Genomic DNA, 27,667 nt, shown 5'->3' with positions numbered 1-27,667 from the left:
ACTTCGGGATACCGCGAACGGATGCCACGTCACGCTCAGGTTTGTTATAAGCGGGCTTGACTGCAGTATGCTTTTTTTGCCTCCCATTTTACGAAATAACAGTAATAATGTATTGTCTGCTAGCGTTAAGCATTCTCTAGAAAAAACCAGCCCTTGAATAAAATGCATTTGAATAGTCTGCGTCTTCGCTCGTGTTCCTTCCATTCAGTCCAAAGGCAGCCCCTCCAGTCGTGCCCTTTTTTCTTTTTTGCTCGTCTAGAACAGAATTATTTATCCCTGGGATGTTTTTGTCATATGTTGTGCTGTCCCTGAATTCAAAAAGGTTGGTATAAAATGCAAGGTCTCTGCAGGAAAGGAAACTAGCTTCTATAAAGTAGTTGTCAAGAAGTTGAGTTTTGCTAGCACAAAATTGTACATTTTCAAACCATAAGCCTTTAGCAGTGCTCAAAACATGCTAATTACATAAACTTTAATGAAAGTAGTCCTGGCAATGAACGAAGCATGATTTATGTGAATATCTCCTGCTTTGCATAGTCAAACATACCTTCACAAGATACCTTTCACAGGTGTAAAGAGTTTTTTTATTTTCAGAAGCAGTCAACCTCACAGGCAGGTCCACCGATTCCATCAGTTTTCTTCGACATGCCTTGTAATTGCATAATCACTCCGATTGCTGACCGTATTAAGCTGTCGAGCGTGGCGTGCTCGCGCACAATGCACACTACTCTACTTAAAGCCAGCACGGAGCGCAGGCCCTCGATCTCCCACACGATTTGTATAAATACGGTGCGAAACCGGGGAACTGATCGGGCTACGATGCCCAAAGAATATAATGTATCATGTAACCTACACAACCTAAGCCCAAGCATTCTGTGCTGCAGAGCGGCAAATCAGGATGATGCATGCGTGGCGGTAGTCCTCAAGTTGGGCTGCTGTGTTTGCGGGCCGACACTGTTACCATTTGTGGATTCGTAATTTATAACAGTGTCAGAAGGTAACCCTCATCTATACGGTTTTTCGTGAAGCTTCATTAGTTTTGTATTAGCACATTTACTGAAACAAAAGGCAAATAGATAAACATGAAATGGTGTATGCTGCACGTCTATCAGCATTGCAACAATGTCACGAACTAAAATGCACTTAAACAAAACAACGCGTCGGCCAAGTTGGAAAACTTCCGTTTTAACGATTTCATGTAAAAACATGGGGATAAAAAATACCCACAGAGGAGTTATTGGTTGTGCTCGTGTTTGTGTTGTTTCCTGTCCCCGATTTTTTCGTATTATTTTTTTTTGCATATTTGTTAAGAAGTATACTCAAATGCATTTCATTCAAGCGGTCGTTTTCCTTTTTTTAGGAAACACTTCACACCAGTGGACAATACCTTATTCCTGTTATTTCAGAAAATCAGAGAACAAAAAAGCGTGTTATTGTGAGGTGTCATTTATTCGTACGAGAACAAGCTCTGAGAACACAATAAAAGTAAGTAAGTTTGTTCTAATGAAAATGATGCAACAAGTTTTTTTTTTTTTTTTTCACAATATAATAGTACAGTCCTCTGAGAACAATCTAAATGAATTTTCGCATCACTAAGAATTAAGGTTTTTTAATACAAATTTTTAAATTGACCAACAGTTTTGTTTTCTTGATGTTTTGAGCAGCAAAATTTATTACTTCAAAAAATACTACATGAATGCAAATGAAGGGGACAGTTAAACCTCGTTACAACGAGACGGGCTATAACGAAATAATGGATATAACGAGCAAATCCTAATTCTCCTTGAAAGTCCCCATACAAACCAATATATTCAAAACCTCATTTCAATGAGGCAAAATTTGCCTGTTATGGGATATAACGAACAAATTTTGTTAGGAAGTAAAATTTTCAGCCGATGCCACGACAGTGCACAACGCGAATTTGAGACGGTGCGCAACGCGAGAACTGTATTTAGCAGTTCAAAACTCCCGCCACGCGCCCTCCAGCAACGCGCGCCAAGAAGACGGCACGCGCTGTTTCCGGAGGAGAGGTCGCTGCACGTGCACCGCTTGGCTACCACCGACAGCGGAGCGCTCCGCAGCTCCGCGAACGTCTCGTCCTTTTCTTTTCTTTTGTGTCTTCTTTATATTCTCCCTCTCCCCTTTCTCATGGCGCTGAGGCGATTTCTAATCTTACATACGCCCTTCCCCTTGAGTAACCGGTTCCTAGAGGGCAGCGCAAAAGAGAGCCCCTGTGCCCCTTCCTCTTCACAGTCACTTTCTCTGCAAGTGTTGTCGCTCGCCAACGTGAGCCCCGTTGCTTTTGCGTGCGTGTTTCTTCTCTTTTTCGACCGCTTCCGCCTTATCTTTTAACATGCTGCGCTCGTGATTCCAGCAACATGAATGCGCCAGGCGGGAAGCGAAAGCGCATAACGCTAGATAAGAAGGCGGTTATGATAAGAGCCGTCAAATCGGGAACCAAGAAAGGCAGCATGGCAAGAGACTTTTGCGTATCGACGAGCCCACTGTCAACCATCTTGAGCAAGCAGGAGTCCATCATCGACGCTGTTGCACGTGGCGTGAAAGGAAGCGCTAAGAGGATGAGGGCACCTGCCTTTGAAGCGGTCAAAAGGGCCGTTTTTAAATGGTTCTTGGACACGCGGGCCGAGAATCTGCCGGTGAGCGGCGCCTTGCTGCAAAGAAAAGCGAGAGACTTTGCCTGCATCATGGGCTATGACAACTTCGTAGCAAGTTCAGGTTGGCTCCAACGCTTCAAAGAGTGCCACGACATTGTCGGGAGAGCGGTCTGCGGCGAATCGCAATCTGTCGACGAAGCAGAGGCTACCAAGTGGGCGAAAGAAAACATCGCACGGCTGCTAGAAAAACACAGCGCGGAGGATATTTTTAACACAGACGAAACCGCTCTCTTCTTCAAGATGTTGCCGCACAAGACGTTAGCCCTCAAAGGCGTGCCGTGCCATGGCGGCAAACAAAGTAAGCTGCGGATCACTGCGCTACTTTGTGCAAACATGACCAGCTCTGAGAAGCTGCCAATTTTCGTAGATGGCAAAAGTGCATCCCCTCGCTGCTTTAAGGGGAAGAGGCAGCTCCCAGTCAAGTACGTAGCCAATCGCAAAGCCTGGATGACCAGGGAGATTTTTTCAAAATGGCTTTGCGAATGGGACGAGAAGCTGGCAAAGGCGAACCGCAAGGTGTGCCTTGTTTTAGATAACTGCACCGCCCACCATACCGCTGCCGTGCTTCAAAACATCGAGCTGCTGTTCCTTCCTGCCAACTGCACAGCAAAAATACAGCCGCTTGACCAAGGCGTGATTATGTCGCTGAAGGCAAGTTACCGCAAGCGTGTGATAGGCAAGCTCCTGCTCAACATGAGGATGAAGCGAGACACCGATGTTGACTTGTACGCTGCGCTCGAAATGCTTCAGGCGGCGTGGATGAGTGTGACAGCGACCACGATCGCAAACTGCTTTCGACACGCCTCATTTGCCGCCGCACCAGACGCCAGCGATGAGCCATCAGACGAGCCCTGTGCCGGACGGTTTGGCCACATCAGACGAAGTCGCTGCATCATGGACGGCACTTTGTGACGCCGGTGTCGTGCCTGACAGCGAGTTGTTTTGCGACTATGTGAGTGCGGACTCGGAAGTGGTGGCAACGGAGCAGCTCCTGGATGACGATATTGTGCGTGCTGTCAGTGATCGTAACGAAACCAGTGACGATGACTCTGTCGACGAACAGGAGACAAACGTGCCGACGGCGTCGGAGGCATTAGACGCGGTGCACGTACTACGCCGCTACTTCGGCGCTCACGAGGACAGCGAAGATGGCTTGAACATTGCGGCCGCAGCTGAGCGAGCCATCGTTCGCATCAGAAAGATGCATCAACGTCCAATTACGGACTTCTTTGCAGCTAAGTCTGCCTGAAATGCAAGCTGTGTATTTTGAAGTGCATTAAAACAGGTGCATGACTTTTTACTTTTTATTTGGGAATGCGGTTATTTTGTTGCATACTACCGTGCGGCAGGATGCTATTTCGCCCGCTATTTTTTTGGGGTAAGTACAGTGCATAATATTTGCGGTAAATTCCCGCTACGGCTATAACGAAATAACGAGGTTTAACTGTATTTATTGACAAAAAGAACTATCAATTCTGTAAATATGAACAAGTTATGGCATTCACAGAAGCAGAAATCGCGCCTACAGCACTGCAATTTTCGTGAATATTTAAAAATACTTAAGTGGCCAGAATTAGAAAACATTAAGTGAGCTATTCATGTGCTACGCAGAAATATATTTGTGATATATAGTAACTTGCGTTGCAGTTAGCATGATCGCGAAATTGCGAAAACGCACTCTTCGTAAGACAGCCGTTCTCAGCTGGCTATGCTTCTCAGATTTTCCTTGGTTAAAACATTTTTTATTTGAAAACAAAATGTGGTTTGGCGTTATTCGGTCATAGGGGCATAATATACAAAATTACAAGGAAAACCGGAGACATGAAGTATACCACGTCTTTCGATCTTCCGTGGAATTGACCAACTTCTCTTTCAATAGCGAATCCAGAGGTCAAACAGTTCATGGAAAAACCTTGCCGAGTGATGGCGTCGCCATGCATTTTCTAATAACACATTGGATGAAGCAAGCGGAAAAAAATTAAACAAAATAAAATTCGAACAAAGGTACCCACGATCTGCGTGGGAGCACTGTAACCACTCAAATATTCAGGCACGCTGGTAGAACAAGTGTTTAAAGGAACTTTCTTTTGTAAACAGCTTATTTTCAATCAGACGTCCCACAATACCTTTAATATCAGGCCAGCCGGTCACATACCTTTGCGACTCAATCACCAGCACAAAATTGAAGCCATTCTTGAATTGAATGTTCACCCTGCTGACAACACAGACACTGTGAATCATGACTCATCTGTAAAAAGTCTAAAGTCACTCCTGGTTATCGAGACGTGTGTGCCTCCTTTCTAACAAAAATAAGCTAGTGTCATGAAAACCGAAACCAAAAGATTAATTCTATGCTGGCCTCACTGGAGCTGGTTCACACTTGTGTCTCTTTGTGTAGCAGTTTATTCTGCAATTTGTTTTATGCTGTGTCATGTGTGCTTATTCTCTTGCTTTGTTTAGCTTAGTAGCCCTGTTTCATTTCATACTGCTGATGATCTTTTTAGTTGAGTGCTTCAAGCCTTGCCTTTTATGAAGCTGTAACTGCTTTGTTTTTTCAGCCATTGCATGTAATACTGTCAAAGGGTCTTGCTGCTACTTACTTTGGTTCATCTATTCTTATTTTATTGCTTAGTGTTTATATTTTTTTCTCTTTTATGTACACCATTCATTGCAAAATCTCGTAATACCTTCTTGGCCTTTTAAGTATCTGAATAAATAAATTCATTCATTCATTGATTAAAGAATAAATATGTTCAATGGCAGAGACAGAAAAGAAATAGTGAATAGAAAGAAAGAGAAAGGCAAATACAGGCTCAACTTGACTTTCATGGGCTCATAAGGTTATATCTAGGCTATCTCTAGGTATGCTTGGCATCACTAGTGGGAAGCTGCCCTAATTTTACTCCTATAATTTGGGGCATTTCTGTGTTTCTCAGAACTTGTGTCCCTTTTTTTTTCCATCTCTCCTGTATTGCTTCTCCTTTGGCTTTGAGAGAGTATTGCCATGCAAGAAATTGCAGACAGGAAGCTCCGAATGTCGGAACCAAGTTTGCGATCACATTACAGGGCACGAACACTTGTCAAGAAACAGAGGGAAGCACTCAGGTTAGACTAGATGGCTGCGAAGAACAACATAAAGAAAGCAGAGATTAAGGATACACAACAGCTTCAATCAAGGAACAAGTTGATAAACCCTTCATGTCTGCATGCAACAACAAAACAGCTGAAACGTCAAGTAGTTGCAATGGAATCATAAGCTACAGTGTTGGTGCTCTGTTGCCTGAAGAGAAAAATTTGTGCACTCAATTTACAATCCTCAAAGGTGACAAGTAAAAATGAGATGGGCTTACCTTTGTCGGCTGTAGCGTTGTTACCATTGGCCGCCCGAGAAGAAGAGAGAAAGAATTAAAATATGAGCATTCATCTCATTCATTAGCAGAATGCTAAGCTACACTACACAGAGAAGTTATTGAACAATCATCACTGCAGCAAAATATCTAACCAAATAATAAAATGCATCCCTTTAGATAACTAATCGGTACACACCTTCCTCACTGTGCACAGCCTTCATCAAACATCCATGCTCTGCATTACTGGGCATACTGTAGCTTCTTAACACAAGCAATGGATGCTTTCTTTGGCTTTTTTGCTGTGCTGCCAGGGGAAATACATTCAGCTGGCATTAGTACCCTGAAATGGATGCCGTATTTCACGAACCTCGAGACAGCGTTCAAATGAAATGCTGGAGTGATAAGTCTTTCTGCTTCTGAACAGAACATGGCATAGCATGTCAAGTGCAACCGACAAGATGCAGCTTTCACAGTATTACTGGTGAAGTAAAAGTGAACCCATGATGCCACAAATCACACACTTTGTTCAAACAATAAAATGCAGAGAAAACGAACGGAAACAACTTCTTGCGGTGCCCATTCAAAACGTGCACAAGGACAACTTCAGGAGCCCCGAAACCACCCAGAGCTCAAAACCAAACACTGCATTGCACAAGAGGGATGATAATTACAGCAAAAACTGTTACGAGATCACAGCTCGGGTCTCACTCAGTGTCGTAGTTGTCCGCCGCCGCCAGTGTCTGTAACCACATCGCGCGAAATTAGGAAAAAAACATAGTACCAATGACACAATGTGGCTCGAACGCGAGTCCGCTGGGCGCCAGCCCAGTATTCTATCACTGAGCTACGCTGGTGCTTGTGACTTGTTGGCAAACGTGCCTTAGTTAGATGTCAGGAAAGCAATCACATTATTACGACTTATAAAACATTTTAAAACAACAAAAAACAAGCCCTTGTCACACAATGCGAATAGCGTAATGAGTCGGTCGTGCAATGTTCCAACCCATTACAAAAGCTTGTTTTTGTTCAGCTATTATCTGTGGTGCATATCACTTCAGGCATAATTCCTCATTGCCGTCAGCCACTGCATGAACAATTGGCACAAAATTTCTCGCAACAATTTAGCGGATACCACGCTTCTCAAAAGAATGACGAAGAATAGCATATCGAATGCTGGCCTACTACCCTAAAATTTTTATTATAAATGCTGTAATGGGCATCAAGCAAGTGTGCTTGCAGCAGTTACCCAATGAGTGTTTAGAAAAGGCTATGAAAAGCCGCTCTTCTAGCTTTCACTGTGACTGCGCTGCACTTTCTGTGCAGGCCTGGTGTTTTTTTTTTCATGTGGAGCCATAATAGACTTATATGATCGATACGTGGCCCTCGCTCATTTTTCTTTTTCCTTCGCTAGCTTGTCCCCCTTCCTAGCAGAGTGTTCCACCACACCATGCAAAAATGCAGCAGACGAGACACCTTTTGCTGTTCACATGACAATCCTGGTGATACCAACAATGGGGCTACTGGCAGGACTGGAGAGGGCTGCATTTTATTAATATTATTTCGCAGCACAGCACTGCCGCGTTTGGCAGCATTCCAAACTCAGTGCCCACGTTTACTTGAAATGTCAGAAAAAAAATGAGAGGTAATACAGGTATGATGATGATGTGTGGCGCTTTGTGGCGCAAGGGCCAATTGATGGCCAAAGAGCGCCATTTCGATGAGTAGAGATGCGGACAATGATAAGTTGCGTGGCTGTATAGGGGCCTTACAATTCCTCGCGATAATGCGGGTACAAACATAAGTATTAAGATCATGACAGTGGCGTGATATGCATAGTAAAAAGGGTGACAAAGGTTTGATAATAAAAATATGTAAAAATATTTGGCACTAGCACAAGTGCCTCATCAGCACCCTTGTGTCCAAGGGCTGCGAGGCAAGTGCTTTCAAACGTAGTCACTGCAGCAGCAACCTCTCTTGAGAGGTCACGTTACGCAATGCCTGGGTATATTACATGGTAAAAACAGACATCTTTTAAAAAAACTAGCAATGATTTATGGGTGAAAAGTGGTTCCCTACCAACAAACATTGCGGGGTGTAATGGTATATGTTGTCGGTAGGGTAATGGAAAGTGTTGTCTTCTTAGAGTGTCTAATTGCTTACATTGGATTAAAACGTGAAGGACTGTTAATGCCTCACCCCATTTGTCACACAATGGTGGATCGCCACCGGACAAAAGATGTGTGTGTGTTGTGTATGTGTGTCCTATCCTGAGTCTTGTTAGTGTTACCTCTGTTAGACGTGATTTTGATACTGGTGGCCAATGGCCAAGGTCTGGCTTGATAACGTGTAGCTTGTCTTGTGTGTGTCTATCCCACTTGCTCTGCCAGTAGTCCCTGAGCTTTCGTTTGAGAGACGGCTTAAGATCAAGGGGCGGGATCGATATGGGTGTAGTGGCACTGATTTCGTGGATGGATGCAGCAAGCTGATCCGCCATCACGTTGCCTTGAATCTCACGGTGCCCTGGCACCCAGCACACTACAACATGTTGGTTGAGTGTGTAGAGTGTGCATAAAATGAAGTAGAGTGAGACGAGGACAGGGTTTTTTTGTTTTTTAAGACTGTGCAGAGCCGTTACCACATTGAGGGAGCCTGTATAAATTACTGCTTTTTGTATTTGTAATTGTTTGATGTGTTTAGCTGCCACAAGTATCGCATAAGCTTCCGCTGTGAAGATACTTGTGCCTGGATGTAGAGGGCCCGCATCCGAAAAAGAAGGGCCAACAGCAGCGTAGGACACAGAGGAGTTGGACTTAGAGGCATCTGTAAAGAACTCAGGACGTGTGTATTTGTGTTGAAGTTCCAGGAAGTATTTTCGGATATGGGCAGTAGGCGCATGTTTTGTAACTTCTAGAAAAGACACATCGCAGTCTATAGTCTGCCATTGACACGGTGGCGGGTATGCTACAGGAGCCATTAAACTGTGTTGAAGTGAGGCTCCAGTTTCCTCAGCTAGACTCTTCAGGCGAACTGAGAAGGGCTGCCTCATCGAAGGCCTGTTTTGAAACAGAGTTGAGCTCGACAAATCATTAATTGTAGAGTATGAGGGGTGCTTCTTGTCTGCTTTCACCTTAAAGAAATAAACAAAGGACATGTAAGTTCTCTGCAGATGAAGCGACCACTCATTTGACTCAACATAAAGGCTTTCTACGGGGCTGGTGCGAAAAGCACCCATAGAAAGGCGGATGCCCAAATGGTGCACGGGGTCCAGCATCTTCAAGGCACTTTGAGTAGCAGACTGATAGACAACGGCCCCATAATCTAAGCGGGTGCGAATGAGGCTTCTATACAGGGTCATGAGGCATTGCCTGTCACTACCCCACGTAGTACGTGACAACACTTTTATAACACTCATGGCTTTTAAACATTTTGTTTTTAAATACTTGATGTGTGGTACAATTGTCAACTTGTTGTCCAAGATTAAGCCTAAGAATTTATGCTCCGCATTAACAGACAGACGATGACCGTTCAGTTCAATGTTGGGTTTTGAGTGCATGCCTCTCTTTCGGGAGAACAAGACACACGTGCTTTTTTCTGGGTTCAGCCGGAATCCGTTTTCCTCTGCCCATTTGGAGAGCTTGTTTAAACCTAACTGAACCTGCCGCTCACACATTGCTAGGTTACATGACTTAAAGCCAAGCTGGACGTCATCGACATATGTGGAATAGAACATGTTGCGGGGGATGGACAGGTGCAAGAAATTCATTTTAATAATAAAAAGTGTACAACTAAGTACACCACCTTGCGGTACTCCCGTTTCTTGCACAAATGTTTGGGAGAGAATACTGCCCACACGGACACGGAATTTCCGATTGGACAAGTAACTCTCGATTATGGAAAGCATTCTACCGCGCACACCCAAGTGAGACAAGTTTCTTAATATGCCAAAACGCCATGTTGTGTCGTAAGCCTTCTCGATATCGAGAAACACTGAGAGGAAGTATTGTTTGTGGACAAAAGCATCTCGGATCTGTGCCTCGATACGCACCAGATGGTCGGTGGTGGATCTACCCTCTCGAAACCCACACTGGAACTGGTCAAGCAGATTGTGTGTTTCAATGAAATGTAAAAGTCGGCGGTTTATCATTTTTTCAAAAAGTTTACAAAGGCAGCTGGTTAGTGCAATGAGCCTATAACTTGAAACTGAGGAAGGGTCCTTGCCCTGTTTCAAAATAGGGATAACAATAGCCTCTTTCCAGAAAGCAGGGATGGTGCCAGAAAGCCAGATAGCATTGTATAGAGAGAGTAAAGTTTTTCGCGTTTTAGGCGGCAGGTTTTTCAACATTTCATACGTGACACGGTCGTAGCCTGGTGCAGAATTACTGCTAGAGTTTAGTGATGTTTGTAGCTCAGCTAAGTTGAAAGGTTCGTTGTATGCCTCGTGTTTTGTGCACTTATATTCTAGTTTCTGTTTTTCTATCCTTGCTTTATATCTTTGGAAAACTTCAGTATAGTGTGACGAGCTAGACATTTGCTCGTAGTGTGCACCGAGGAAGTTCGCCTGATCTTCCAGGCTGTCACCCTGTGTGTTTACGAGTGGGAGTGAGTGTACTTGTCTTCCGGCTACCCTACGAACCATGTCCCAGACCTTAGCCTCTTGTGTATATGAATTTATCCCTGATAAAAACTTGTGCCAGCTTTCTCTTCTGGCCTGCTGACCAATCTCCTGCCTCGAGATTTTATTTTCTTAAAGCTCTCAAGGTTTTCCGCTATCGGCGAGTTGCGCAGCAACCTCCATGCCCTATTCTGTTCCTCTCGCGCATTCTGACACTCAGTGTTCCACCACGGGACGTGGCGTTTGCCGGGCAGTCCAGATGTTTGTGGAATGCACTTGGCTGCTGCGTCAGTAAGAAAAGCCGTGAAGTACTGCACAGCTTCATCTATGCCTAATCCGCATATGTCGGTCCAACTTAAGTGTGTAATCTTTTGAAATTGTTCCCAGTCGGCTTTGTTTACCAGCCATTTGGGAACATGTGGCTGACATTCATATATTATTGGTGTACTCAAAACTAAAGGAAAATGGTCACTTCCGTATGGATTATTTATGACTTTCCACTGAAGTAATGGTACAAGTGAAGGAGATGCGATACTGAGGTCTATGGAGGAGTAAGTATTGTTTGCAAGGTTATAATATGTTGCCTCTTTTCTATTCAACAGACAAGCCCCTGATGAAAAGAGGAACAGTTCAATGAGACGACCTCGTGCATCACATCGACAGTCACCCCATAAACTGCTGTGCGCATTCAGGTCCCCTAGAACCAAATAAGGTTCTGGCAACTCATCTATTAAAGACTGGAAATCATGTTTTTCCAGGCGGTGTTGTGGCGGTATGTATAGAGAGCAGATGGTGACGAGCTTATTCAATAGAACTGCTCGAACAGCCCCTGCCTCTAGGGATGTTAGTAGTGGTAGATGACTACATGCTACTCCTCGATTAACAATAATGGCTACACCACCAGACGACACAGCATCATCTCTGTCCTTTCGGAAGACAACATATTGACGCAAAAAATTTGTATTCTTGGATTTTAAGTGTGTTTCCTGTACACACAGCACTTTTGGAGAATGTTTGTGTAGAAGCTCTTGGACATCGTCGAGGTTTCGAAGTAGTCCTCTGACGTTCCATTGTATAATTTGTGTCTCCATTATAGGAGTAAAGAAGTGCTGTGTGTACGAAATGAGTGTGGCTGGTGTCTAAAGAGAGAAGTGACTTATCTTACAGAGCCTTTAGAAGGCCCTGTAATTACCGTTTAGTCTTTTTTAGAGCGGTCGAGGGAACCCCGCCGCTCCTTTGGCGCAGTCTGCGCCGGTGAAGTTGATGTGTCCATCGCCTCAGGAGAGACAACAGATACTGTTGTTTTCGTTGTAGGCTTCGACGTGACAGACGGAGCCTTAAACCCCACCGGGCTGGAGGTCGAGGGGACCTCTTTAGTTTGTGTGGTGCCCTGGCTGCTGCCAAGGTTCACAGGGGCCTTCGGTGGGGCTGTATTCAAGGAGGGTGGGGCAGCCGAGGCTGCTCCCCCCATGGGGGCTTGTGGCGTTTGCCTCGGCACGCTGGGCGTGGTCCAAAGCATTGCCGAAAACTGAAGTGGTGCTGACTCCCCTCGCACCACTTCGGCATACGATGTGTTCCCAGCAAAATGCGGGGAAACGCGCTGCCGCGCTTCACGGAAGCTTATGTTCAATTTAAACTTTGTATTAATAATTTCTTTTTCCATTTTCCACGCCACGCATGACCTGGAATATGCAGGATGGTCACCCTCAAAGTTTGCGCAGTGGACTTGTAGCTGATAGTCATCGTCAGCGGTATGACCTTTGGTGCCGCATTTCGCGCAGGTAAGCTGTCCTCGGCAGCTCTGGGAGCCGTGCCCGAACCTCTGACACTTAAAGCAGCGCCGCGGGTTGGATATGTATGGTCTAACTGGCAGTTTAAGATATCCTGTTACTATTTCAGTGGGGAGGGTGCTAGATGCGAAAGTTAGTATGATGTGCTTCGTTGGGATTTCCTTATTTTCTCTTCCTATTTTGATACGCTGCACCTGAATGACATTTTCCTCTTTCCAGCCTGTTAGAAGTTCATCATCAGAGAGGTCCATCAGGTCTCCATCTGATACAACACCCTTCACTGTGTTCATGGTTCGATGCGGTGTGATTGTGATAGGTAGATCCCCAAATGCTGTGAGTTTATGTAGTCTCTGGTACTGTGCGTTGTCTTTTATTTCAAGTAACAGGTCACCACTGGCGGTCTTTGTGGCCTTGTAGCCTGCGCCCAGCGTTTCTATAAGGCATCTGGACACAAGGAAAGGTGAAATGCTTCTAGCTTTCTTTTCTGTACTTTCACAGCGGATAATGTGGTACTTCGGGAAGTTATCTTTTTTGTTTGGAATAAATTCAAAAATTGCATCGGTGCGCCACCTCTTGGAGGGGCGATTAGTTGTGAGAAGGCTAGGGGTTCCCATAAATTTGATAGCTTATTCGGCGGCCATGCCAGCCACCCACCACCGAGCCCAACAAGGGGACGCTGCGAGACGCGAAGGAGGCGCAGGCGCCAGCCGTACATGGCCGCTATAACCTAATATATCTACCCAAGGTTGGATATTTACACTAGGTTAACCCTTGCCACCAGAAAAAATTGGAAGTGAAATGAAGTGAGGAGAATACAGGAAAGATGTAATGTGAGAACAAAAGACGAAGATGTAGGGAGAGAGAAATAGGAAAAGGCGACTGCCGATTTCTGCTGGGTGGGTCAGCCCAGGGGTGCCGTCTACGTGAAGCCGGGGCCAAAGGGGTGTGTTGCCTCTGCCGGGGGGCCTTAAAGGTCCAATCACCCAGCGTAGGCTCAACCCCCAGGATCCCCTTTTCCCCGGACATGGCAAAGCCACGCACGGCTAGGCGTGGGAGGGAGTCAAAACTCCCCCGTTAGCTCGGGTCCGTGGTGTCGCTACACACCAAACGCCTACTTGCGCAGGCGCCCCTGCGGGGAGGTAATACAGGTATGTTGTAACACAAGCTATATGAGACTTGTTTTACAGCAACAGCAAGATGCACCTGCGATTATAAGTTGTCCCCAGCTGGGAACATATAATCTCTTAACCACCATTAATGCTCAAATCATTCGTTTCAACAGAAGCTTATTCCTTAAAGATTTAGGATGCTTGGACAAGCTGTCAAGAGCCGAAAGAAACCACTCTGCACAAGGAAAGCACACTTCTGTTCAACGGCATTCTCACAAACAGTTCATTTTACCTTCCCTAGCAAAAATGCCAATAGAGAAATATGTTGGTTCTATAGAAAAATCTTATTGGTTCTATGCGAGCTGTACTGGTACTTTATTCGTCCTGTTATATCTCTATTGGCACCAATAAATACCAATTGACCACATCTATTTGTCACCGATAAGACCAACAAGGTGCCTATAGGTTATAGATATTTGTCACCTATAGAACCAATAGACAAGTACTGGGGCCATTAGGGTTGAATAGGAAACAGCTATTTGTCCCCTATCCGACCAATAAATATGTATTGGTACCTATAGGCAACAGCTATTGGTGCGTATTGGTACTCGTAGGCTATAATAGGTGAGACATATTTGTTGCGTATATAACTAACAAATAGCAGCTATTTGTGATTTATAAAACTAGCTGGTGTGAATTGCCACCAGAATCAATTAAATGTAAGGTTATATGCATGGTATTAAGAGGCCATTCATATGTATTTCACTAAGTGGCCAATTCAATCAAAAGGGAGTTTTTGATATGTTCAATATATGACCAAAATTAAGTGTCAAATATATGTGTAATCCAAAATATCGCACTGTATTTTCATAAATATAACCAAAATAATTTGACACCTAGTGAAATTGAGTAATTTCATTCTGCACTCAAGAATATGATTATAATGTTTGTGAGCTATATAAGCCCACAAAATAAGTGTTCACAGAAGGCAAAGCTATATTATAGAGTTGAAAAAGTGAATTTGCATAATTTCATTCTGCGCTCAAGAATATGAGTATAATGTTTGCGGGCCATATAAACCCACAAAATAGGTTTTCACAGAAGGGAAAGCTATATCATAGAGTAGAAAAAAGAACGTGACTGCAGGTAATGTTTCCGCAGGGGATCACGATGTTCGTGCAGAAGCAGCAGTGTACTGCTTTCCTTCAAAGTGCAAACGGGGTAGAAAAATCGACTATTCACCAAATAGCCGAAGTCGAAGTGTGTAGTAAAAATTCTCACGGCCTGCTTGAATGTGTATACCCATAATGTATACAACATCCATTTCAGCCGGTGGGCGGGTACCGTTCTTTGAAAAATAATAATAAAAAACATTTTAATGCGCACAGTATGTATCCCGGCTCTGCTGGTCATGTTACTTCTTGAACACTTGTAGCCTTTGTGGTAATGAAAAGACAAGCCATTCATGATGCATAATAACGAGACTAGCGTGACCAAGCTAAGAGCACGGTGAAGACAAATGCGACCAGCGCTGTTCATGTACCTTCCCATCGCCCCTGTACATTGTAATTTCGTAGACGAGCTCGTTCGAGCACTTGAAAAGTGAACATCGATGTTCACGATCGCTGCAGAGGCCCGCGAATTCGTGTACCGCAGGGGTGCACGAATTCCCTACAGTTAGACAAACTAATGTCACCGGTGCATGGGATAGTTATGCAGAAATCATTATTCAGACCTCAGCACAAATTAAAACAGGAAATGTCGAACATTCGAAAGATGCTGCAATGTGATACAGGCTTGAAGAAATAAAAAAAAGACTACAATGTCGCTAGAAGGTGCTGTATGTCTTACTTTTTATTTTTATTTGTGCCACCGACATTTCACTTTGCTATGCTTTTTACAATCTTTTAATTTGTCTGCAGCTGAGTATATTTGATGAAAGAAAAATATTGCAATAAAAAGTGAGAAAACAAACTCTTGTCTTTGTGGCATGACCAGGGCACGAGTGTCCAAGCCAGCAAGCATGCGTAGGAGCTGACTACAGCCAGCCACAGCCACAGCTGTTGTGAGCCAAGTGTGTCAGACGGCGTGGTCGTGCTGGGTGCTTGTATAGATTTAAAAGTATGTTAAAGTTAAATAGGCACATATGGAATCGCCACAGCGATGCTAGATTAGTCATGAACGTCAAAGGAGTAACAGTACTAAAAGCAGCGCCTCAGACTTAAAGAGCAATGAATGGTACCGGTGCCAATCTATGATGCCCACAAAGGTGTGTTCTTCCGAGCGCATACCCTGCGGCTGTTAGGTAAGTGAACTCTTTTATATATTTGTCAGCCAGCAGAAGTTGCTTTTCTTGTGCTTCTGATTCGTGTATTTGTCAGCCATCAAAGTGCGTTATTTGTTCCAGTAGTTTTTCCGCTCTCCAGTACAACACTTTTGAACATTGTGTGTGTGGGCTGTTAGCATATACAGACCCTGGCATAAATGCACGTTATTGACTAGCGCATTGTTTTCATTATAATTCAAAAAGAATAAAATATGCAATGTTTTTGTTCAATCATAATAGTACACTTCTGGAATAGGGAATAAGCTAAGCTTATTACCAACAAAAATCCGGTGCGGCTCTTCCATAATTAATTAGCATTCATGCTCACTGAACTCTATTCTGTAGCATACATGGTTTCAGTAGAGAGGCGCTTATTCAGTGAAGTTTTTTGTGTGACTCCCAAGCTCAGACGCTGGAATCGGTTTAGTGCTAGTACCGTTTCGCCTTGCCCAGAAGTGTCAAGGGTCCACCTAAGCGACTTAGGTTTTGTTTCTGGGACACAAGCATAATCAAATCCACTGCACAGATGTGACAAATATTTGTTCCTTCTGTGTGAAGCTGTTAGCTACTGCAAGCTCACCGGAACTTCCCTCATCCTGGTTCTACTTTTTTAATGCACAATTCTTTTGAGTAGCACTTATAAAATATTTCCTCCCTTCTTCCTGGCATTTTATATCCGTTTTTCTTTTCAGGCACTACCTGGAGAAGTGGTGCAGTGGCATACATTCGGCAAAAAATAACAGCATGCTCGGAAAGCTTGTTTCAGGAAAGATTGCCGATTTGATGAAATTTTCTTCTATTAAGTAGAAATGTGGTACAGGCCTTACTTCGATTGGGTCTGTTTTGTTTTATAGAGGCGCTGCTGTATTTCAGTCCTCAAATGCCCTATATTTTTATTCCAAAGCTAAGAGTTCCCAACTAAGGAGCAGGCTGCGATAAATTTCCAATACACAAATACAGCCCTAATAGACAAATAAAATGCCAATAGACATATACAGGACCAATACGCCAATAGAACAATATGCAATAGGCTAATAGAGAGCCAATAGACAAATACACCAAGAGACAAATAGAGGTCTAATAGACCACAATGCCATTTATAGACCCATAGGATACCAATAGACCAATACGTTGGATAATTGGATAGGCTATTGGTTCACCCCTTATAGGTGATTTTTGCTAGGGTTCTTCCACTACCACAGTCAAAAGACAAAAAGTGACATTCTTTAAAACTAGAGAAGCCTTGAAGAAAGGCACGCTGACAGAAACAGTTTCCTTTCGTTTTTTATGTAAATACAAAAAGTATTTACAGCACAATTAAACTGCTCAGCGCCAAAATTTAGACAACGCACATAGAAAAGACGAAGACCACTTCAGCATGCGTAGTCTAAATTTTTGCGCTGAGCAGTTCAAATGTAAAATACCAACTAGCCCAATCCCACACTTTACTTACTTATAGCACGCCAGTTCTGAGCAAGAATGAAGTAAAGCAAGTGAAATGAAAAAAGAACTGCAGCACAAAGATAAGCTTCAGAGTTTTCATCCTGGTTAGGGATAGGACCTCCTTTGGATCTGCTGTACCTTCAATCTCGAGCCAGGATTGTTTTCCCTCTCCAAGGAAGAAATCTGTATGAAGATTCTTTGTAACTTCCCCCTAGAAATGGCTGGACGACAGCATGCTAGAAAAAAACTGTACTGTATAGTGGTACCCACGCATTCAAACAACACAACAAACTTTTTAGGAGTACAGTGGAACACAGATATTTCGAACCCACATATATCGAATTTTCGGATATATCGAACTCGTAAGTCATCTCCTTGAAATTCCTTTGTAAATGTATAGAAATTGGCATGTTTATATCGAACGGTATTTTTACCCACCTTCGGATATATCGAAAGCCACACAAACTGGAAGGTGCGCTTCGGCACTCGCCGTACCCTGCAATATCCGGGGCAGCACGGCTTCGCACGAGAGTTGGAAGGCGCGTTTTAGCACTCACAGCACCAGGCAACCTTTGCGCGGCCCCTTGCCTCCTCCAAAACCCGAAACGCTCGAACAAAGGTAAGGGTGAGAGGACTCAGACTGCACAATCTCGAATTTACGGAATGGCTTTTTTTTTTTCGTTTCTCTTTTTCTCACTCATGCTTTCTCCGCGTACCCGTTGGCTCAGAGAGCAGGAACGAAGGAGCCAACGTCCACCTCTTTTCGCCTTTTCTTTCATTTTTTTGTTTCTGTTCTGCGAGTTTTGATCAGCCAACCACAGTTCCCGCCTCTCGCTGTTGCTCTCGCAGGTGGCCATTGCCTCGCGAGAGCTTTGTTGCTTCCAAGCTCCCTACCTGGCTACGGTAACTAGGTGCCTTCTTCCTCTTCTAACCACTACCACTGTTGTCGCGCCGCCTATGTACTACCACAAGTTCAGCATTTCTATTTTCGTGTGTGGTGTGCGAGGCTGCTGCGGACTCCTTGAATCGTTGACTTCTTGTGTAGCTATGGCCAGCGTCAAGAAGCGCAAGACCCTTGACTTTGCAGCGAAGTTGAAGGCTATTAGCGTGTGGAGGCGGGTGAGAAATGCTCGACCGTCATGGACGACTTTGGTACACCATGGATCACTTTGAGTACTTTGTTGAAGAACAAAGCAGGGAAAGACGGCGGGGCAGCGAACGTCAGGAGCCTGTCATGTGTGCGCTTCTGCCCACGAGATAGTAGAAAAAGCACTCTATGCCTGGTTTTTTAGAAGTGCGTGCGAAGAACATTCTGGTGGATGGCCGGATACTGATGGCCAAGGCCAAATGGTTTGCCGCTGCACTTGGTGAAACAACTTCACCGACAACACCGGGTGGCTTCATTGATTTAAGCAGTGCTACAACATTGTTGGCAAAGCCATTTCTGGTGAAAGCGAAGCTGCCAGCAGCCAGGACATCCAGCAGTGAGCTTGATCGATTTACACATCCCGGGCAGCTCTGGACGGCCCCGGACGGCGGCAATACATTAGTTTTTCTCAGGGACCAACCGGAAGCCCCACCCACTGGTCCGAGATCACTCGGACGCATGTTAGTTTTTTGCGTGGCTGGCAGCCTGCAGGTGGCCTCGCACTGTCTGAACGATTTCTTTCGGGCAGCAGACAGACGACAGTGTGGTGCGCATGCCTGCACAGCCATCATGTTAGACACGAAAAATTTAGGATGCACTCTTGCTCTCTCTTTGTTTTTCTATTGGCTTCATGCATATTTCTGGATTTCACATTGTTTGCGCACCCAGTTCTTGTCATCGATGTCCTGAGCCACATCGAGCATCTACGTTTTCTCGAAGGTCGGGCAAACACGCGTTATACTCGCTAGGGGAAAGAGCAGTGGAATGACCACGCGGGTCTATGATGCGTGCGCGCTCGAGTAGTTCACTTACAGTAAGTTGCATCACAACGGAAATCAGTATAGTTCACTACGTAATCGCTGTTAAGGTTGAAATTGGGTAGGGCGTTGTGGCCTGTGTCACAATCATGGAGGGAGCAGACGGCATCACAGACGTCACAGCGGATGCAGACAGCATCAAGCGCGCAGATGGCCCGAGGCTGCTCGTGCTGACTCAGGACTTCTGGATCACGTGCACGTGATGTAGCCACCTATGAACCAAGGCGTCCGCCGGCCGCCAGCGAGTGGTCCGGGCGCAAGTCCGGGACCTGGAAATCGAGGAAACTCAATGGATAACGAGGAAGTGGCCAGAAATCTCCGCAATGTTTTCTCCCGCGGAGATCTTCAATGCCTGGCGAGACGTAAAGACTGACACAGTGGTCAACTGCTTCCATAAGGCAGGCTTCGAGATGGTGGAACTTGCGAAAACCGGTGAAGAGGTCGACACGAGCGCATGACGATGCGTTTTGTAAGTTGTCGTCCTGCTTCCCGGCAGCAGTTCTACACCAAGTGTCTGCAGACAATTTCGTGGAAGCGGACTCCAATGTCCAGGTCATTGCCAGCCTCGATGACAAGGACATAGTAGCTCCGGCTGCAGGGACCTAGGATGCAGGATGCCCAGGCCGACAGCTCATGTGACAAAAAAGATCGTCTAAACAAGGGGCTGGCTACACACACGTACTCTGCCGCTGAAGTGGCGGCAGTGTTCAGTGTCATTCGCCATTGTATCGGCCACATGGAGGGAACCGGGCTGTCGCACCTGAGCCTTGATAAGAGTAGCATCTTGAACTTCATTTCAAAAACGAAGATGCAGGCCAAGATAAGCGATTTTTTTCACACAAATAAATCATTCTGTTGTGGCATGTGTGCGGAATTAGTTGTCATTCTGGAATGCGTCTGTTATAGGTGATGGTTTGCTACAGGTAAGCTCTCGGGGCCTGTATTTTTTTATATCGAATTTTTCATATATCGAACTAATTTTCGATCGCCTTCGAGTTCGATATATCTGTGTTCCACTGTATAATGACTGGTATGAGCTAGTGCTAGAAACTATGCCACAGCGAATCTGGTCTTGGATATCTGTGTTCGACTGCATAACGACTGGTATGAGCTAGTGCTAGAAATCATGCCACAGCGAATCTGGTCTTGGATATCTTTGTTCGACTGCATAACGACTGGTATGAGCTAGTGCTAGAAATCATGCCACAGTGAATCTGGTCTTGAAAAATGTGTGGCGACCACTGCGCACAGACCTACACAGCCTCTGTCTCATCACTGATTAGCCCGGCGTGACACAGCAACTTGCTGCAACACGCTTCCGATAAAAGACAGCGCCACGCATTTTCACCGGAGGCTTACATCACCATGCTACCTAGCTAGGTTTCATGTTTGTTTCTCCAACCATTCGAAGCGCAACATCGGCATGCTTGTCCTGCTGTTGCTACTACGTTAATAAACATCGTTACGTTTTATGTTGGGATCCATCCTTCACTGACTCAGCATCCCACAGATGCGTTCGAGTAGGAATTGCACTAATATGACCTGAACTGATCATGGTGGAAATGAAAATACATGAGTTACTTAGCCCTAAATCGTTCCGTTTCAATCGGTGAATACAGTACATGGGCATGGGCCTGTAAAAACTCACCCTATTAGCCATGGCTCAAAGCGAAAACTTAATTTTTTTATCATTACAACTAGCCTAACTTCACAAGCAAGACCATGAAAAATTTGAAACCCAGTTCACTGCATTACACAATCACTACGTGGAAGTAACCACGCTAGGCAAGACAGTCACTGTTCTGGCACAGGTCAGTGAGGCTTTGGACTAGGAGACTTGCCAACTCTCGCCCTAATATCCTATCGTAAAATAATGTTTGTACAACTGGCTTCAACATCACGCCCCCTATTCGGCACCAATGAATCTCATTGCTGGAAATTGCCGCTACAGACACGCTGTATACATCCCAAATCTACAAACACCTGTGATAACTAGGGTGCAACAAAATGTGAACAATTGCGCTGCCCCGATGCTATGGTAGACTGTCTATTGCAGATTGCAGTCTATTGCAGTTTGGAGGCTATTGCAAATGGACGAAGAGATCTCGTAGGGTGCTTTTTCACATGCTGAACACGCATTTAGGAGAAGGCATTTTTTTAATATTAAATGTCGGTTGTTGGTAGCCATCCTTGCGTCACCATCTGCACTTGTGCCTCTCGATTTCTTCCTTTTTGACATTTCAGTGGCCCTCTTTGAGTTAAAGTAAGTACGAACTTAAGCATGTACCAAGTACAGTCAAATCTCCTTATATTGAACCTCAGATCAACGATTTTCTTCAGATTAACAACTTTTTCAGAAATACCCCTCCAAATGTTCATCAGTTGATGTCAAAATGCTTCACTACTACAAATTTCAAAATACCAAATGATTTAGAATAACCCCTCATATCTCCACAACACTTCAAAATAACGAATAGGGTTTTTGAAAAGTTACACTTAGCAGCGAAAATAATGCCCAGCTGTGAGCTGCCACTATCACCATCATCACAACACATGCATACTTTTCTACGAGCCCGCCCTATTCAAATGTGTGATAGCCTTATCACACATTTATCACACATTTATCACACATTTATCACACTCACACGCCGCCGCCGCCGCCGCCGCCGCCGCTGCCGCTGCTGCTGCTGCTGCTGCTGCTGCTGCTGCTGCTGCTGCTGCTGCTGCTGCTGCTGCTACTACTGCTACTACTACTACTACTACTACTACTACTACTACTACTACTACTACTACTTGGCACAGCATTCCAACCAAGATTGCTGCCGTATGCCTTTATAACCATGCCATGCCTTGGCGGCACCGCGAAGGCAGTCGATGGCAATACTGTATTTACTCGCGTGATCCTCGCACTCGCATAATTCTCGCACTCCCACATCGCCCTACAAAAATACGATTTTTTTTCCTAAAGTAATTATCACACCCCCAAAAATTGCCGCAATAGTCTCGCCTGCTCATTCCAGCTGTTGATGATAGCACGCGCCATCTGATGCCATCTCTTAAGCATCAAGCCTACTATTATTGCACGGAGATTCAATCCAATCCAAGCCAAAGCGGCAAGTGTGCCTTGCGGCGTGTTTTCTATGTTGTGTCGGTAATGTTGTCAAGTTATGGGGCGATACTGAAGCTACACGGCTGATTTCAAGTATAAAGTGATTGATCATGCACTAAACAACGGCAACAGGGCCGCCGGTAGGCCCTTCAGAGTCGAGGAGTTTTGTGTTCGCTACGGGGGATGGCAGCTGAAAGCCATCAAGACGCATTGGGCCTGCACTGTGCCTAAGACTGGGATTGATGGTAAACTTTATTTCTTCAGAAGGAAACTGCGGACGATTCTGTTGAATAGCCATCAGCCCAATACTGGCATCCTACCCTTACCGTTTGAGGGCTCCTGTTGAGTCACGAACGCTACCGCTATGCCCGCAATGCTCACAAGCTTTGAGTATGGTATCCTAATCCTCGACTATTTGCTTGCACTTTTTCTGTCTCAAATAAATCTTGCCTTGTGTTGAACCTCTTTTATTGTTGAGGTAAATTTTAATTAGTACTTCTCAAAGCTTGATGTTACTTGCTGGTGTGAGAATCCCAATTTGCGGCCACTTCGTTTTCTTTTTTGCTCTGTAGGTTTCGTGTAAAGTTTTCCCGCGTAATTCTCGCACCCCCCAACTTTGCATCGGTTTTCCGCCAAAAAAAGTGCGAGAATTATGCGAGTAAATACAGTAACCCATCTTCAGTTTTTTGGCCAGGCATAGAGAGTGCCGAGTGAGTTCGCTTTTTCAATCCCTCCGGATACGTCATCGTGAAAACCATGAAACTCTGGTATTGCCCAAATAGCCAGTGATGGCAGGACGGCGGGCGAGAATCCCGATTGTGCCCATGCCAAGCAGCACAGTTGCTCTCAGAGCTCTGTGAGGGAACGCCGGAGCTCGCATCGTTTCTCAGGTGAGCTGGCCTCGAAGGCATGTGTTGCGACTCCACCCAGCATGGCATCGATGGCATACAATTCAGAAAAGGCTGCAAATCAGAGGTGGAAGCTCAACGCTATTAAGGTGCTGGTCATGATGCGGAATTGCGCGATGGTGTGCTGCCGCTCCCCAGCGCTGTTTGATGATCCGGCTGGAGAGACAGAACCAAAACTGTAAATGGCGTTCCTAGAGGAGCGGCACCTGCGTGTTGTCTCGTGAACAGTGACATTGGTGAAGCGGTGTTGAACTCTCAAGGAGGCCTGGATGCCATCCACAGATGGTGCTTAAAGCGCCAACAGGTTGCCAGGTGTCAAGGAGGCATGTACATCACTCCTAGGCAAGAGGAGCCTGTGCGCATGGTTGGCGCAAGTATCGCGACGCCGGACAAGTTTCCTGAAACCATGATGGAGGCCTGGATGCCATCTGCTGCTGCTGAGATTGACACTTGCCTCGACAGCTGTCTGGCGGACTCCATCAGCGAAAAAGTGGCACGGTGTTTGTGAGAAAGACGTGTCAGAGCTCGGGTTCGTCAATGCCTTTCAACAACTGCGCCCTTGTCACGTAAGGAGAGAGAAAGGAGACACAACGCCCTAGCTGGTGGCCGGCTGCTCTCACTCAGCCTTCGTCTTTCTCTGCTTCGCGCTAGCCGAGCTCGCGCCAGTCATGAAGTGCCGCTCTTGCTTACTGTAATGTCGTTCCACACCATGCTGATGAGATCTACAAGAGGCAAAACATTAGCCTCACACCGGGAGAGGGTTACCAACCTTGCTCGTAGCACAACACTGCATTCATTGCATACCTGCCAACCTGTCAACAGAGAAATTTGTGAAACACCCCGAGCGAGGAAGGGGGGTGGGGGCTACCGATTTTTTTTTTATTTGTAGCTGTGATGGATTTGCCTTTAGCATAATCCTATTTTGCCGCCATACTTCCCCCCCTTTCGGCACAAAAAAAACTTTAGCTGCAAAAAAAAAAAACACATCACAAAAAACAAGAGGGGGGGGGAGGTCCCAAATGCAAGCGCAAACAGCGGTGTTGCGGTCTCATGATGGCTTGGAGTGGCTGAACTCACAAGGGTAGGGTTTCCCACTAAGGTGAGTTTTTCAAAGGGGAAGCACAAATGCTCCCGAAATTTCGCGTCATCAAAACAACTAGCAAAAAAACTATTTCTGCAAAATAACTCGCGAATGTCATCACATGTGAACGAACAGGACAACGCAGCTGGCTGCCGCGAAAGCGCGGGTCAAAGCTTTGGCTTTGCTCGCTACTAGACTCTTTTGGACAGAGATTCCAAAACACTTTCAGCCTTTTTTACGTCTTTACCGCCTTTAATCCTCCGCTGCGTCATTCGCATGCCCTCGAAGCTCGTAGATCGCGATCGCGTAGCCGCGACTGCGGTTTTGTGCACGGCGGTTGCGGCATTTTCAATCCACGTGCCTTCAAAACCAAGTCGTTTTATGCTGTCAATGATGGCAACTGCTGCGATTTTGTCCACAGAGTTTGCGGAAAGCAGCGTTGCTTTGACTTGTCGAGCGTTGGTCGCGTGCACACTTTCGTAGTTACGTCAGTAGCGACGTCGCCATACATGATCGTTGGGAACGACCGCGGTTTCGTCTAAAGCGGTTGTGGCAACGACAACCACACGCACTGTGGAAGAGAGTGCATGTGGTGGCACATGTACTTTCGAAGCTTCGTGCACACTGCTCTCGATCGGCCTTCGTTTGATGGTTTCAGTACCGAAGTTCATATCACACCCCCCGATTAGGAAAATTGTTTGTAACATTTTAATTTTGGCCCAATGGACACATGAATTTGGCTGGAAATTTCACGAATTCGTATATGCTACAATTTTACATCACTGAGACTCTACTATAGTGCCTAGGCACTATAACTCTGCATTACGTTTAGATGAACGCCTTTCAAATTCGTTTATATCAAAATGCGGTGGGCTCGCAAAACACCTGGAACAGACTGACCAGCATTTTTGACAAACGCGGCTAGATCTTGCACAGAAATTTTGATTTCCAAGAGATTTTCATGGCAACCGTACAAACGAAAGAAACAATCGATATCCGGGAGTCTTTCGGGTAATGTGGGAGATTTGACAGGTATGTGACGATGATAACACGAATACATATTGTTCTCTCCTGGTAGCGGAATATAGCACAATGCTGTTTTTGTGCCTCTGTGACTAGCTATGGAAATGCGCTGTAGCTAATCGCGGATGCCACGCCGTTTTTATAATTTAATTTTTTTATAGGAAATAAAATATTTTCCATAAAATTTCAGGCAAGACTCGTAAAATTGTAAGCGCAATCCAAATTCATACATTTTGTAGGAAAATTGGAAGAGTTGGCAGGTATGTCATTATGAGTCGGTGTTTACACGTTATTTAGAGAGTGTCACACTGAGGGAGGCCCAGAAGAAGTGCCAAGCAACTTGCATGTGGACCTGAAATAGAAGAAACTGGAAGTGTTCTTACCTGTGGTTGTAGCGCTTCAGCTTCTGGAGGCCATACTTGCTCTCGGCGCTTCCTTTAGAGACGGGAAGGCTTTCTAAGTTCAGCATCAGTTGGTTGATAGATGAGCGCAGCTCCTCAACGTGCAGGCTCTCCATCTCCTTGAGCACAAACTTGGGCATCAGTTTGCGGTTCTGCACAGAGTAGCAGAGCAGCTTGTACTCACTGGGCCCCCCCACAGCAGCCATTCTCAAACCTTCTCCATCTCGTTCACTTTCTGCACGCGGCCGTCCAGTTCCCTCCGGATGGCAGCAGCCTGCTCATCAGCGGAATCCAACTGAAAGGAAAGATTTACGTAGAATTTTTGTTTAAACTGCACTTCGATCACTTGTCAGTTCTAATTATGTGGAACAGAAAAACACATACCGAGGCTGTAAAAAAATTAGTAATTCGGTGCTTCGGTCTTGCTCATCCACCAAAGTGACTATGATCAAATCTGGGGGTGCATTTCCAGTGCATATCATTATCAGAATTCAGGCAGTAGCTCAAACAATCCCACGGATGGCTAAAGCAAGATAACACAAAGTGCTAACTTAGTGTTTATTACAAATGATCTTTCTCTCTCTCACTGTATACCTCACACACAAACACTATATGTAGATTTAAGTATGAGTGAGCTGTTAACACTGCACCCCATCTGTTCATGTTTGCACTACTGCCTAAATTATACACTACCAACTAGCCTATCAGTCTTGCCTTTTGTACCATGATTGCTGATTCATGTGCAACCATGGCTCTACTATCAGCTTAGACAAATTAACTTCATAGCTTTGCTTCCACTTGCAGCAGTATAAGTGCGTGCACACACAAAGGCATTTGATACACTTGCTGGCTGCATGGTTGCCTGGTCTGACATTTTGGCAGATTCAGCCTTACAGGAAAAGCAAAGGTCTTTGCCTGCACTGACCAAATACTAGGGGTTCCATAAATCCATCAGGGATTTATAGAATCTAACCTGATCTAACCTCCTGCCATAGTTTACTAAACGAGAAAATTAATATACTTTGTACTTAGGATGTGGCAAATATGCACCTTTACAAGCAATCATTTGCGCACCCTGTGTGTATGTGCCGAGCAGTCTTGACTTATGCTCACAGTCTGTAATGCCACTTGGAAGTTTTCCAAGACAAGAGATCTTTTAAACAGAACTGTGTAGTGGAGATGCATTTATACTTCGCCTGCTTTGGGTGTGTAGAAGTTTCAACACGGGTAGCAACATTGATTCCTTAACAACAATTGGGAAAAAGCACCTCAACGCAAGTTATGCTACGGATCTAAAACGCAGGGGTACAAGTGCTACGCCAATTGCACCATTCTGCACCCATCTGACCTGCTGCGCATAAATGGCAATTTCCGTGATAATTGTCAATTAGAAGTGTAAAAGGCCAAATTTAGCCAATTATTATCGTTGTATGAGCAACACTGAGTGTTGGATACACCAAGGACGCAGTTGCATTCATATCCAGTGGAGTGCGATCACATTGTAATTTTGTTCATTCAAAGAGCTCTTATTGCTGTGATCGCCGTGGTTACCCTGCGAACGTGGTGGCACCAGCGTGAGTAACCGTTCATTATCTAGTACACTCAAACCTCATTGTAACAAAGTTGCATCTTACATGAAAATATTTTCCTTATATGCCAAAATTCGGCCTAAAGGTCTATTCCTAACAATATATCTATTGCAAAACAATTTTGTATTTATTTCGTTATAAACAATATTTTGTTATAACCCCATTCACTTTATCGAGGTTTGAGTGTAATACAGTAAAACTTCGGATGATTTATGCCAGGTGGGAGCACGACACGATCGTGCACTAAACGGCAATGTGCGTTTACAAGTGCAAATGCGCATTTCCTGAC

The 27,667-nt window shown here is 45.0% G+C and overlaps 1 protein-coding gene across 1 annotated transcript in view; it reads right to left on the bottom strand.

Annotated features, from left to right (window-relative positions):
- Positions 1–27,667, bottom strand: part of Cadps (calcium-dependent secretion activator 1) — a 721,673-nt gene that overhangs the window by 670,645 nt on the left and 23,361 nt on the right. The window contains exons 4-6 of the mRNA XM_075882731.1: positions 26,004–26,084; positions 25,772–25,941; positions 6,023–6,031 (exon numbers count right to left, since the gene is read on the bottom strand). Coding sequence (XP_075738846.1) covers positions 6,023–6,031; positions 25,772–25,941; positions 26,004–26,084 — 260 coding nt within the window. The remainder of the gene's footprint in view (positions 1–6,022; positions 6,032–25,771; positions 25,942–26,003; positions 26,085–27,667) is intronic.

Source organism: Rhipicephalus microplus, unplaced genomic scaffold, assembly GCF_043290135.1.
Source record: "Rhipicephalus microplus isolate Deutch F79 unplaced genomic scaffold, USDA_Rmic scaffold_13, whole genome shotgun sequence".
Taxonomy (NCBI): domain Eukaryota; kingdom Metazoa; phylum Arthropoda; class Arachnida; order Ixodida; family Ixodidae; genus Rhipicephalus; species Rhipicephalus microplus.
The sequence above is the reverse complement of the archived record's forward strand: the minus strand, read 5'-3'. Positions and strand labels throughout refer to the sequence as shown.